This window comes from Ursus arctos, unplaced genomic scaffold (genome assembly GCF_023065955.2).
Source record: "Ursus arctos isolate Adak ecotype North America unplaced genomic scaffold, UrsArc2.0 scaffold_6, whole genome shotgun sequence".
Lineage (NCBI taxonomy): Eukaryota > Metazoa > Chordata > Mammalia > Carnivora > Ursidae > Ursus > Ursus arctos.
The window spans coordinates 6595380-6610956 of NW_026623078.1; the positions used below are offsets into that span (position 1 = coordinate 6595380).

The 15577-nt window shown below is 37.0% G+C and overlaps 1 protein-coding gene and 1 pseudogene across 1 annotated transcript; both read left to right on the forward strand.

Annotated features, from left to right (window-relative positions):
• Positions 1–373: 373 nt before the first annotated feature.
• LOC125281043 (olfactory receptor 4F6-like) lies at positions 374–3771 on the forward strand (annotated as a pseudogene).
• A 2622-nt stretch (positions 3772–6393) lies between these two features.
• On the forward strand, positions 6394–7362 carry LOC113249118 (olfactory receptor 4F4). The gene has a single exon (XM_026490670.2). It carries the CDS (start codon positions 6445–6447, stop codon positions 7360–7362), a length of 918 nt encoding a protein of 305 aa, XP_026346455.1. The 5' UTR covers positions 6394–6444.
• Positions 7363–15577: the final 8215 nt, after the last annotated feature.

The window sequence follows — 15577 nt, forward strand, 5'->3', positions numbered from 1 at the left end:
TTTCTTTCACCTGAAATCCTTGAGTTTAATTTGTGCGTCCTTTTCTAACTTCTTAAGATGCCTGACTACTCCATGTACTTGAATGAAGAACAGCACTTTAAATCAGTAGATGACCTCTGAGTGCACCAAACTCATACCCTGGGTTCCCACTACTTTGTAAATAATTTAATTTCAATTAAATAAAAGATCTGTCAATAGCCAATTTAAATTATCAACATTTAACACATTGTGTGAAGCACTCCTCAAAGTTAATTCCTTCTCTTATTTCTTTCACGTCACTTTAGAGTCTTCCCTTCCTTATGATTCAATGGACCAAGGAAACGGCTCTATGGTAACTGAGTTCCTGTTACTGGGACTTACACAATCCTTGGGAATGCAGGTTTTCCCTTTTCTTTTCTTCTCTTTGTTCTATGTGGGAATTATCTTCGGCAACCTCTTCATTATGCTAACAGTGATTTTTTATTCTCACTTACACAACTGTGACTCATTGACCTGGGTCTTTCATCCACCACAGTTCCTAGGATGATCTCTGATCTTTTCAGTGGTTGCAAAATCACTTCCTTCCATAACTGCATGATACAAATGTTCTTTATTCATGTCATGGGAGGAGTTGAGATGGTACTGCTCATAGCCATGGCATGTGACGGGTACACAGCCATTTGCAAGCCTCTCCACTATCTAACTACTATGAATCCCAAAATGTGCATGCTTTTGATAGTGGCTGCTTGGATCATTGGGGTGATTCATACTGTGTCTCAGTTTGTTTTTGTCAAAAATTTACCTTTCTGTGGCCCAAATAATGTGGGGAGCTTTTATTGTGATTTTCCTAGAGTTATTAAACTTGCATGCATGGACACTTACAGACAACTGCCAACAGTGGCTTCATATCTATGGGCACCTTCTTTTTCTTAGTTGCATCACACATCTTAAATCTGATAACTGTCAGACAACATTCTTCAAAGATTTATCCAAAGCATTCGTCACTCTATCAGCTCACACCACTGTAGTGGTTTTGTTTTTCACTCCATGTATGTTTCTCTATGTGTGGCCTTTCTCTACCAAGTCAATGGATAAATTTTTTGCTATTGTGGACTTTCTCATCACTCCTATATTAAATCCTGCCATCTATACTTTAAGGAGCAGAGATATGAAGGTGGCAATGAGAAAGCTGAGTTGACAAGTTGTAAGTTCTAGGGAAATGCCATAACAGATTTCACTGGTAAGAGCACAAGATGAATGTCGTGGACCATCAGGACCCTTGTGATCACCATGAACACTATGGATTATATACAACTTTATTGCCTTTAAAAAACTGAGAACTCTACATAAAAGAGGTATTGAATTAAAGAACTTCACTTCCAAATAGAGCTGCAGTAATTTCTGTTAAGTATGAAAAATAAAGTGTTATATATTCCTACTGACCTATAAAATTAAATTGCCATTTCATCAATGACTACACTCAATTTTCATGTAATTGTTTTATATCTCCATGTAAATACATACGTGTACATATGATTGAGCTTTATTTATCAGTACCTTCATACTGATTATAAGCATCACTAGGAATCAATTAATATTTCTTATGGAAATTATGTGGATCCAATGGATAAAATATGAGCTTACATCAACCAGCAGCCATTAAAAATCAAGAAAGAAATAACTCTCAACCTAATCATACTTTAAGTTAGATAAATAGGCGGGGAACACTCTATTACAACTCTTAAGAATCATCTTCAGTCTTTGATTGTCAGTGTACTCTTCACGATGTTACTTTAGAAACAGAATCTACTATTTTGCATTATGCAAAATTTGTCTATGTTCCATTTTGTCAACAGCAAATTTCTGTTTTCTTTGCAGTCTTCCTCGAAGCATTTCTTGATTCACCCTAAAAGAGTATCTATAATTATAAAAGTATTTCAAGGATCTTATTACCTAAAGAAAGGCACCCAACACAGATCTCACCTTATGTAATGTACCTATACTTAAGCCAGGGTGCTTAGGAAAAAGAAGATGATTGACATCTTTACTTGTACTTTACCTTTCCAAGTAAAACTTGGGAAGTCTGATGAGTCAAGGAGCACAACTAGAAATTAGCTGCATGCATCCCAATGACTGATTTAAGAAACATTAATTGTGGTGATTCAGCTCAGTTGTAACTGCTGCATTGTAATTAAAGCTGCTCAATAAAATGGTAAATAATCAATGAGACTTTCTTATTATTGGTCAAAGTATTTCTTCCTATATTTTATACAAAAGTAGTCATAAATGCTATAAGCTATCCTCTTTGTATAATATCTAAAGCATTATTATATATTGTCTCCTTAATCCATCTGCATTTTAATTTGAGAACTTTATCTTAATTGGTTTCACCATGATTCTTTTAAAAGGTCACCTTTAACAGAGAAAGACAAATACCATATGATTTGACTGAGAGGTGGAATCTCAAACACAAAAACAGACTCTTAAGGAAAAGAACCTGGTGGTTGACTCAGGGCAGATGGGTGGGGGGATGGGAGAAATAAAGGGGATTCAGAAGTACAAACATCTAAGGGGGGTGGGGGAATGGGATAGGCTGGTGATGGGTAGTAAGGAGGGCACATATTGCATGGTGCACTGGGTGTTATACACAACTAATGAATCATCGAACTTTACATCAGAAACCAGGGATGTACTGTATGGTGACTAACGTAATATAATAAAAAAACATTAAAAAAAAGTACAAACATCTAGTTATAAAGTAAAGAAGTCACAGAGATGAAAGGTATAGCATATGGAATAAAGTCAATAGTATTGTAATAATGCTCTATGTTGACAGATCATGACGACATTTAGCACGCTGAGCACTGAGTAGTGTACAGAATTGTCAAATCAATGCATTATACACTTGAAAGTAACAGCACATTGTATGTCAATATACATCAATATAAAGAAAATTAAGGGAAATATAGATATAAGGAAATAAAGTTTCATTCCCTCAGATAAAAAATCACCTTTAGATCCAGTAAGTTACTAGAAATACCTAAAGGGCCAAGAAATTGTGACAACAGCCCTTGACTCAAGATGATTCTGTGTATATCCTCAAGGGAAAACCTGTGAGACTATATGACTTAGTCTCAGCACTCAAACTTCAGCCTGGCTATTTCCAGATCTCCTAACCTGCCTCTGGTCATTCATAAATGGCTCTTAACCAAGTGACTTACTAATAAGGAGGACCAATCAGACACACTTTATTCTCTTGGAAATTTTTCCTTCAAGACAAAGTGCAAAAAGGAAAATCTGAACTCTTCCATGGTCTGAAAATTGCTGTAGTCTCTTCCAGATATGAAGGAGGTAGGTGGAATGATGAAAGTAAAGTATGTTAGCAGAACTAACCAACATGTAGCAATTTATTAGTAAAGAGATGCTTCTATTAGTAAGAACCCATTTGGCAGAATTCAATTGCGCGTGCATCTTCAAGAAAAATGGAAGGATCCAGAGGTCAGTTCAAATACTTAGAAAGTTAGTGTGAATATTAACAAGGATCACCCTTTACAACTTAGCATATGTTATACAAGTGTTCTAAGTGTTGAGTCCTTCTGAAACTTCAAGGTTAATCTCTTCTTTCCTTTCTATTTAAGGATCCTTTTTCCATATACCGGGATGCAGTATTCTCTCACCCACCTCTTTCCCTCTTTCCTGCAATTCCAATATAGTCTGGTTTCGTGTATTTTTCACATAAAGCTGCAAATCATACTCCTAGAGTTGTGGAACATTGTCTTTGAGAGCTTTTGATACAATGAGCTCATTTGTAAGCAGGAAAACTAAAGGCCTGGAGATTCTGAATGATATGCCAAAATCGCACTGTAAATTTCTACTAAAAATCCCAAGTCTCCTGACTTCAATCTCAGTGAAACTTATGAAGACTTCAGGGACTCTTCTTTAAGGAGGGGTAAAAGATATTTAGGACAAACATGACACCCTATGTGTTGAATTTTAAGTTGAATCTAGTACAGAGGGAAAGACTTTCCTGTTCATTTGTAGCTAGCTCTTCAGGAATGCTATGGCCAATGTGTAAGATTCTGGAAAACGTCTTCGATAAACTTAATGTTTAACGTAGAATCAACGGAATTCTTCTAAAACTCCTTGAACCATTTTTGAAGAACCAGATATGAGCTTTGAGAGGATTACAGTGGTGAAGGGTCCCCTGTAACTGAGAATCCAACATCATCACTCACTGCTCAGTAGTGTACACTCAGGAAATGAGATGTCCTAACTAAGTGAGCAAGAAATTCCTTTGATGAAGAGCAGCGTATCTGTATTCTTACTTGTTACCATGGTATAAAGTCTTTTTGCTGCAAAAGAGAAACCACTGGTCAGTTATCACCGTTGGTATATTTCTTATGGAGATGTGAGTATTGAGTTTGTCCTCTCAGTGAAATGAAATGGTTGCACATAAGTAAATTCTGAAGTTCCATTCTAAGTTGCATACTTGGATTCTTAAGAACCATCTTAACCAATCAGTCACATCAGAAATGATCTCACAACAGGAATCCCATTCTCTTTATTGTTAATGATTAGTATGATTAGCATTTATTTCTGTGCTAAGCAGAAGGGAAAAGAGGGCTTATGCCTTATTTTATTATTTGACTTATTTTTATACATGGAAATAAAATTAGAATTGCTAAATTCAGAGAGAACTTTGAAAACAGTAATATGGGGCATTGGTGGATAGAGCTACGGAATGGAATTGGGATAATAAAGAGAAAAATGTAATTTCCAAGGGTGATGCAATAACCATGATTAGGGAAGGGTAGAAAAGAAATACTACTACTCCCCCAAGAAATTTGGTAAGAATAACCCACTATACTTTCATGCCTCCTTAGGACCCATCTATTTCCACAATTACTCAGAATAAAATCGTTTACATCATCTTTTTTTAAATCTCCCACATCCTGTTGACAAACATCCTGTTATTTCTATCTTAATAACGGCTACTAGGTATTGACTATTCACTAGTTGTTAGAAACGTATTGAACAATTGCATATAATTCTTCAGTACTTCTGTGCTGTATTCATACTAAAACACACATCCTTGGCAGCCATTCCAGAATCCTTTTCCAATTTTATCTCCTATTAAACCCCTTCACGTTGTCTCTCATGCACTTTTTTCTGCGTTTTTCTCACTTTTCATTTCACCACTGAAGCACCTTTCTTTTATTATTTTCCTGCTATTTTACTTATTCTACTCTTTATCTTTAATTTTATTTTGGACTAATTCTTTTTCTTCTAAGCATTTCAATATTACTAAATGATAGGTATAAACTCCATGCTCTATAAGGCCTCTTACCTTCTTTTCTAGAATCTTTATTTATTTTAACTTCCCCTACGACTGGATCTCTACATCTGTCTTACCTCTCATGTTTCTATCCAAGCTTCTCAGAGACTATGAAAATTATTTTGAAATTCTGTCCCTTGCTCATGCTCCATAGACTATTAGCCTAGTGGGCATTTTGAGAATTTTTGAGTCAGTGCATTCATTCTAAAGATGGGAAAACAAGGATACAGGGAACTGAAATTCAATCATCTTGTTATTTCTAGAATACAAGTAAAATTCTTTAATGATTATTGGGGAACCGGGGTTTCTCTGTGAACCAGAAGGAGATAAATCTTACTACTAATAATTATCTAAATCTCTTGTGCACTCACTAAATACAAAAACTGAGCAAAACACTTTACTTTTACTACTTCATTTAAAATTCATAATAACCATAAGAATTGAATATCATTAGTATCCACATGCATAAAAATGGTAAAAATAAGTCTTAGAGAGGGACCTTAAAAGGTCCACAGACTACATTCAAAGCTTCTACACTAAAAATTGCCTCACACAGCAAAACTGTGAATAAGGATCTGTCTTAGTTTGATAGAGAGGTTTCCAACAACCAAAATATAAAATTATATTGTGACGGGCTACAAAACCACTAAGAATACTTTTTCAAAAATGCATGTCATAAAATGCTATTTAAATGTAAAGATCATACAACGTTGCATTTATTTAAGAGCTAAGAGAGTGGTAACAGAATATAAACTGTTTTGAAGCCCAAGGAAAAAGAGCTAAATGTAGGACGGGGTATAGACTTAATCTGGCAGAGAGGGCAGCATGAACAAAGGTATTTTATGAGGAATAAGCCTAGCATAAGTGCAAATACTAAGAAGGCTTGGATAACTGCACTATAACTCATCATCAGGGAGGAGTGTGAGACAAAATGCTGGGTTTAGCTTCTGTGCCTTTTGAAAGTCTTTGTGTAATAAACCACAGAAAGTCAAATTGTGAGTAGGCAGAATAACACAAAATGAGACTTAGAATTGGAATCTAATAATTCTGACTTCCTTCTTACTCTATTCTCCAAGGTAACTACAGAGGCTGTTTCCTGGATTGAATCAATAAGTGACACAAATTACTCCATGGTGACGGAGTTCATTTTTCTGGGACTCTCCAATTCTCAGGAATTGCAGATTTTCCTATTTGTGTTCTTTTTTGTATTCTATGTGGGAATCATGTGCGGAAACCTTCTTATTGTCATAACTGTAGCCTCTGACTCCCACCTTCACTCCCCCATGTATTTCCTGCTGGCTAACCTCTCACTCATTGACCTGTGTCTGTCTTCAGTCACAGCCCCCAAGATGATTGCTGACTTTTTCAGCAAACGCAAAGTCATCTCTTTCAAGGGCTGCCTTGCTCAGATATTTCTCCTTCACTTTTTTGGTGGGAGTGAGTTGGTGATCCTCATAGCCATGGCCTTTGACAGATACGTAGCAATCTGTAACCCCCTTCGCTACACTACAGTTATGTGTGGCAATGTATGTGTTGGCCTTGTCACTGCTGCATGGGGAACTGGCTTCCTCCATTCAGTGAGCCAGCTGGCCTTTGCAGTGACCTTACCTTTCTGTGGTCCCAATGAAGTTGACAGCTTTTACTGTGACCTACCTAGGGTTATCAAACTTGCTTGTACAGACACCTATAGGTTGGATATCATGGTCATTGCTAACAGTGGTGTGCTCACTGTGTGTTCTTTTGTTTTCCTAATCATCTCCTATGCTATCATCCTAGTGACCATCCAGCAACGCCCTTCAGACAAGTCATCCAAGGCTCTGTCCACTCTGACTGCTCACATCACAGTAGTTCTTTTGTTCTTTGGACCATGTATCCTCATTTATGCCTGGCCATTCCCCATCAAATCATTAGATAAATTCCTTGCTGTGTTTTATTCTGTGGTCACTCCTCTCTTGAACCCAATTATATACACACTGAGGAACAAGGACATGAAGACTGCAATGAAACGGCTCAGAAAATGGAATGTGAACTCTAGGGAAAAGTCTTAGATCTCCCATAACTGTAAGCCTAATCTAAGAGAATGACATAGACTAAAGTTGGTGAATTATGAAGTAAACCTCATGAAAATCTTACCTTCCATATCCATATCACTTAGTAATTGTCTAAGAACTTATACCTACACTGCCTCAATTTATCCTTTGACAATTTTGCATTTTATATTTTGGATACAGATACAAACTTGATATGCTTTCAAAATATTATCTCACTAATCCTCAGAACAATGGCATAAATCTGTCAATATTTGTACACTCCTATGGCTACCCGAGCAGTACTGAGCATAATACAGGGAAAGAAAGAAACTAGCCTGACTTTTAATTTTTTCTACATTTTCACTAGGCTCATTTTCCCTAAAAACATCAAGGAAGCCATGGTCATATACCTCGCCTCACTCAAAAAATATGCTTAGTGATAAGAATATTTATGAGCTAACTTTTAAGAGGTTTAGAAAAGAAACTCCTCACACTGTAACAATTCATATTTCCTCTCCAGTCACCATAGCACCCCATAATCCCTGAGTTCATTATCAGGAGTGACAGGAAAAGGGAGTCTTCCAACATGAAACTTGCCTGCTAGGCACTTGACATCCTGTGGCATACAACAAGAGCTCATATGCAGTAAAAGGTACATAGATGGATCCAAGTCTCTCAGCAGGTTGGCACAAAGTACATCATTTTGGTCCATCCATGTCATTTTCCATCGCTATCTTTTAAGACCATAGACTCTTGAAGTCAAAAAGAGATGGGCTCAACTCTACTTATGCTCACCACTACTTATCATGACCAAGCATTTTGTTTAACTTGCCTAACCCTCAGGTCCATGTGTGCAAAAGGAGGATAATAATACCTATACATATGGTTATTATGACGGATAATGAGACAATAGATATAAATCATAGAAGTAGCACATTTTGTGGCAAATTATCAGGATGCAATAAATATCAAGTACTATTATTATTATAGTACTTGATAGTACTATAGTACTATATAGAAAGCCTATATACCAACAAGCTAAAAGTTCTCAACCTTCATTTTATCCCAACATACTTGAAAGACCACCAATCTTAACAGATGCTCATTTGAGGGCATCATAGTTGTAAGTGTGTGTATATTTATCTGCAAGGGTGTACTCATGCTCATACACCCTACCATCCTAGGAAGACATGCCACAAAGTCAAGATAGAAGGACAGGGAATATAATTTTTTAAAAAAACTTGGCAAATGAATCTGAAAAATAGTTCCACTCTCCAGCAAGAATCACTGAATCAGGCTAAAAAAAAATTGTAGATTAAATATTCTAAGTAAGAAAAGAATGTAGTTTTCTAAAGTGAGGCTTGAAGTAATAAATGAGAGTCAAACAATAAGAGAATTAAAATTATGTTTGCCACAGGAAAAAAAAAAGAATAGAAACTCCATTAGCAGGTTAAAAACACATGAGAAAATACATATGTGATAATAAAGATCTCTTGTTTGGCACAAACAAAAATTGTTTGGCACAGGATTTTCTCTTTCTATTTGAAATTTGCAAGCTTCACTATTATATGCTGAGGTGTTGACATATTTTTATTGATTTTGAGGGGGGTATCGCTATGCCTTCTGGAGTTGAATGCTTCTTTCCTTCTCCACATTAGGGAGGTTCTCAGCTATCATTTTTTCAATGTTATTTTCACTTTATGGACTCACTGAGTTCTCTACATCTCCCTTTGTGAATTACTAGTTCTCTTTTGCTCTTGTTTTTAGCTTCCTTAGTTTCCACCATTTTATCTTCTATATCACTGACTCACTCTTCTATCTCATTCATCATTTTCATGGTCTTCATTTCAGACTGCATCTCAGTAATAGCATTTTTTATTTCAGCCGACTGGATTTTAGTTCTTTTATTTCTACAGTAAGGGATTCTTTAGTGTCTTCTATGCTTGTTTCAAGCCCAGCTAGTATTAACAGTTATAATCACTGTTTTAAATTCTAGTTCTGACATCTTACTTATATCCATATTGATTAAAACACCGGCGGTGAGTACTACCTCTTATTATTTCTTTTGGGGAGAATTTCTCTATCTTATCCCTTTGTCCTAAAAAGAATAGAAGAAAGAAAGAGAGAGAGAGAAAAAAAAAAAAAAACAACAATGACAACAGGAAAATAAAAGAAAATAAACCAGAAAAACAAAACAAAACAAAACAAAAAAATAGATCCTGGGTGTGGTTTGGTCTGCTTGTTAAAAGAAACTAGAGCCCAACATTGGAAATTGAAACACACTTATATATACACAAAAAAATTTTTTAAAATAAAATACAACGAAAGGAACCAAAAATATATCTATATCTGTCTATAATCTCTCTCTATATATATGTCTATATATATGTATATATAGCACAAATAAAATTAAAAATTAAAAAATTGAAAAAACAAGAAAATAAATGAAAAAATAATACTGAAATACTAAAGAATGAAAAAATCCCATGAATGCTATACACTATTTTCCCCAAGAGCTGAAGCTTTCCAGCCCTCTGTGTTCAGTAATCTTGGTGTGAGCCAGTTCATGCTGGTCTTCTGGGGGAGGTGTCTGTTGCACTGATTCTCAGGTGCACTTGCCCCAATATAAATGCACCTTCCTTTCCAGGAGGCTCGGCTCAGCATAAGTGGCTCCAGATTCCACTATGTGGGGCTGTTTTGATCCCAGAAGACTTTCAGCAAGGATGGGTGGGATGAATATGGTAGTGTCCGGCTCTCTAGCCCTGGAGATGAAAGTTTGCAGCCCCCACTCATCAGCGGACCTCACAGAAAAACAGTCAATCATTCTTGTTTTTAAAGAACTGTGTTCACCCAGCCTATGGCCTAGTGTTTGTATCTCAGGTATGGGACTGGGTTTCAAAATTCCAAATTATATAGACTCCTGTGTCATGGAACTGTGCTGTTCCTTGCTGGGGAAGGTGGGGGGGGGGTCTTGCCATGCTTCTGCCTTTTGCTGGACCCCTGCGTGAAAAGCAGTCACAAAACTGTGCAGCAGTTTGCAGTTTATGGCAACAAAGAGCAGAAAAGCAGCACCTGGACTCTCTGTTTTCAGCTGGCTTGCCCGCTCTTCTACCTGGGAATTCTGCTTCACTCAGGCACCCCCATTCTTCTTGTGAATCTGAGCAACCTGAGACCACACTGTCACACCTGGATCCCACCCCACTTCACCACCTGAGCACCTTTAAGATGGGGATGCACCCCACTGCAGCAGACTTACAAAAGTTCCAATTTTGTGCTCTGCTACTTACAATACTTTGTGGTGGCCTCCTTAAGCAGACTCCCTCCCCTCCACTGTATCCTCAGATATATCACCCCGGACTCAAGTCTCTGTACCTTCTACCTTCCAGAAGTGGTCACTTCTCTACTTACATAATTGCCCCATTTCTTTTCTCACATCATCAATTCATTTCACAAGTGTTCAGAATGATTTGATAACTAGCTGTATTTGAGGGAACAGACAAACTTAGGGTCCCCTACTCCTCTGCCCTCTTAACTCTACCCCACTGGAATACCCTTTTATTTTTAACTCCTTAGCATGTCCAGTCGTTCCCACACGGACTACTGTGCATTCCAGGAAGCCAGAGGAGAAAGCATCAGGTAGGTGTTCAGGTACCTGCGGTAGAGAAACATCTCCTTGTTTGGAAGCAAGAAATGCCACAGCATATCCCTCTTTTTAAAGAACTTAGTTCCCTTTACCTTATCCTGTCATAGATTCTTCAAAGTGGTGGCTGTTTTAACTTTCACAAAAGGAAGACTTAAAACAGGAGTGACAGGCTACAGCAGCACTGTTGCTCATAGCTGATGGTTAGATTCTCCTCTATCACCCATTCTAAATCCCCCTGGCCTCAGACGGTTCTTCTGATGATCTCTGTTACTTGTCTACTGAGGTGAGCCAGTGTTTTATGAGCAGGTTAGCCCTGGTTGAAGTGTTCCTGCCCATCTACTGTTGCTACAGTTGCTCCACTACAGTTATCATCCATCACGGAGCCAACAAGGCATGCCTCAGTGGATCCCTAGTTTTAGACAAACTCTTCACTGTATCACCCATTAACAAGCAGCAACCTGGTATTTATCCAATATGGGATAAAAATGAGGTAATTCGATCTTCTGAATGCTCGTCTTCCAATGTGAGGAACCCCAAATGACAGAAAAGCAGGTAAACACTTTAGGTTTATTATAACCTGTACTGGGTCTCCCAAAAGAAGCAGTCTCCCCACTACAACAAAACCTAAAATGTGAGGGCAGAGAACAGAAATTATGCAAGAACTCCACTGAGATTTGTGGTAAGATTTATGATTTTCTCTACCCCTTTGCTTGCAAAACCTATGTATTTTTACCAACAAGGGACACAGCACCATCTAAAGGTCACAGGATCAAAGCATATACATTGAAGCATAGACCCCAACTCTGCAAGGTATCATCTTCACTGGTGCCTCAGGTGTAACTGTAACAGGCTATTCCAATGTTCTATCAGATCAACAGCTCCTAGTCATGCAATGTAGGAAAAATGGGTTCCTTTGTTCTGCATGCTTATGTGTACTTTCTTAGATATAAAGCGGGTAGTCTTGGTCTAAGGAAATATTATGCAGGATTTCATACTGGAAATCAGACACTGCAAACACTTGGAGAGTGATGCAGGCCAAAGCACTCAAATTAGGAAAGATAATACATACTCAAAATACATATATGAATCCCCATAAGGATAAATATCTCCTCCAGTTTAGAAAGAGTTCAGTGCCAGCAACTACTGTCAACTGATTGATCTCAGTCCTTGAAACATGGTACCATTTCAAAGATCTCCCCGTGCTGCTGACAGGTCAAAGAGTCTACAGTGGCAGTAACAAGCAAAAAGTCACAGAAAAGCTCACTCTGTAGAGACTACCCATAGCATTCCTTTCTACCACATCTGTTTCATTCAAGGGTCCACTGTGCCAGCATTAGGTTAGCTGAGGAGACTGCAACCATTTATCCTTTCAATTACCTAGTTCAACACGTTACACCTAATGATTCTTTAAATTAAATTCTCACTGTTCAAGTAAGTGGTGTAATTTCACTCTCCTGGTTGAAACCTGACTGCCACATTCCACTCCAATGAAAAAGAAAAACTTAAAACAATTCCACTAGGGAATTCTCCAAACAAGGAACAAGAAAAAGCATTCTAAATCTCTTTTAGAAATCTATATTTAAAAAGATGATACAGTTTATATGACTGAGATAAAATAAAGGGTCTGACGGCCATACCAAAGACACAACAATCAGAGATCTTACTAAGTTACACACTTTTCTAAAAATTCAAGGATACAGGTAACTGTAAGACACAAGTGAAACTATGTCTGAGGTGCCAACATACCTCCCAGGTTCTCTCTTGTTGCACGAGGATGTTACATGGCCCAGATATAATAGATGAAGTCTCCAATGATACAAGAACTCTTATCACTTACAAAAAGAGAGCTATTTTGGTCATGACATATCTCCTTTTTATATTCCAATATGTACAAAGAAAATATTAATATTTTGTTGTGCGTTCTATTTCATAAAACATAAACTCCAGGCTCATTTACCATGAGAAAACTAGAATGATAACGTATATCCTACTAACATTCCATTTTCTATCTTCTAATAAAGACCACTAGGAGGAAATCCAGTTACCGTGTATTCATGAATATTTGACCAGGTCATTTCTTCCTTTTACTCCCATTCATTCTCTCCCCCTCCTCATGCCTCTCTCTCCCTACCCCAACGCTTTTTCTTGACCATGAAACAGAAGGCTTATAGACCAGTTACTAATCCTTTCCTTCCAATGATCAGAGTTTTTAAAAAGACAATAACATTACAAGAAAGAAAAATAATAAACCAATTTGTATATCCTTTTAACACAGATACAAAAATCTAAAAAGTAATAACAAAATAGAAACACTGATATATGTAAGAGAAAACACCAGGGTAAGTTGGTTGTATCTCAGAATGCAAGGTTGTTTTAACTGTTGGAAATCAATCAAAGGAGTTCACTATATCAAGTATATGAAGGGAAGAAAAATCATACTAACGTTTTTATAGACATAGAAAAGGTGTTCTATTAAATCCAATACCTATTCTCAACAAATCTCTTAACAAGTTTTAGCACACTAGGTATAAAATGTATGCTAGGTTGAACAGTGTCGCCACAAAATTCATGTCCATCCAGAACACAAGAATGTGATAAAATCTGGAAACAGTGTTTTTGTATATGTTTTTTTTTAAGATTCTATTTATTTATTTGACAGAGATAGAGACAGCCAGCGAGAGAGGGAACACAAGCAGGGGGAGTGGGAAAGGAAGAAGCAGGCTCATAGCAGAGGAGCCTGATGTGGGGCTCGATCCCATAACGCCGGGATCACGCCCTGAGCCAAAGGCAGACGCTCAACCGCTGTGCCACCCAGGAGCCCCTGTTTTTGTATATGTTAGTAAGGTAAGGATCAAGATAACATCACAGTGAACTAGGATGGACATTAAATCCAACAGGTATCCTTATAAGAGGCAAAAAAGGACACAAAGAGACACAAGGAGGGAAGCTATGTGAAGACAGAGGCAGAGATTGGAATTATGTTGTCACAAGCCAAGGAATGCCAGGAGTCGCCAACAGATGGAAAAAGCAAAGAAAAAAATCTCACCTGGAGTCTTCAGAGGGAATATGGATGAATCAACATCTTGATTTTGGATTTCTAGTTTCTAAAAATGTCAAAAAATAAATACCTGGATTTTTAAGCCACAAAATTTGTGGTAATTGTTACAGCAGCCCTAGAAAAATAAGAATAGAAGGGAACTTATTCTGATAAATAGTATTTACACAAAAACTACAGGACACATTGCAGGTAATATATTAAGAGCTTTCCCCTGAGATCAGAAATACACCCACATTCCTCTTACAACTACTTCTATTTTGTATTTTACAAAGCATCTCACAAGTAAAATAAAACAAAAATACTAAACAAAATGTATAAAAATTGAGAGTTATAAATAAAACGCTTCTTCATATTATTTTCTCTCAGGCCCCTGTAGCATCCCCTATCTCTTCATAAATACTATTTAGTACACTATTAACTGTGGCTTTCAATAAATGATAAAATAAATGAGATAGTCTCAGAGAGTACAACAAATATAAAAATACTTCCCAAAATGTTTTAAAAGCAAAAATATGCAAGCAATGAAAGCTTAGCTGTCATCAAAGTGACAGCAAACTCACAGGATTTTCAAAAACCCAGACTATAAGTCTTAAAATCAACTGTAACCTAAGAGATATCAGGAAGAAAATATACATAGCATTCCCATCTTTTTGAGTTGAAAGTATTTGTCAACCAACCTTAGCCCTACTGACACTCTGGGGAATCTAAGTCTTTTTGTGGGTCCTATTTGTTGTGGATTTTTGGCACTATGTCGGACCTACATCCAATAGATGCCCGGAGCAGCAAAGGTCACTGTCCACATCACGATCATCAAGAATATCTCTACATATCACCAAACACCTCCTAAGCAACACAATCATCCTGGGTTGAGGGTCACTATTTTAAAGGTAATTATTCATTTTCACTCAATTCCTTCTTATGGAACTCACATTACATGCCAATGTCAAGCATTTAGTCTGTACTAAAAACTGGCAACATATCAGAAATGTATTATTATAATAAACATATTATAAAAGGCATCCAAATTGTCAAGGGAGAAGTCAAACTTTCACTACTACAGATGACATGGTATTCTATAGAGAAAACCCATAAGATTCCACCAAAAAAATTGCTACAACTGATACACTATACAAAGTCAACATACAGGAATGTGTTGCATTTCTATACACTGATAATGAAGCAGCAGAAAGAGAAATCAAGAAATCAATCTCATTTATTGCACAAAAAGTTATAAGATACCTAGGAATAAACCTCACCAAAGAGGTAAAAGATCTGTTCTCTGAAAACTTATAAAACACTGATGAAAGAAATTGAAGATGACACAAAGAAATGGAAAAGTATTTCATACTGATGGATTAGAACAAATATTGTTAAAATGTCTACACTACCCAAAGCAATCTACACATTTAAGCAGCCAAAACAATCTTGAAAAACAAAAGCAAAACCAGAGGCATCACAATTCCAGACTCAAGTTATATTACAAAGCTGTTGTCAAGACTGTATGGTACTGGCACAAAAACAGACACACAGTT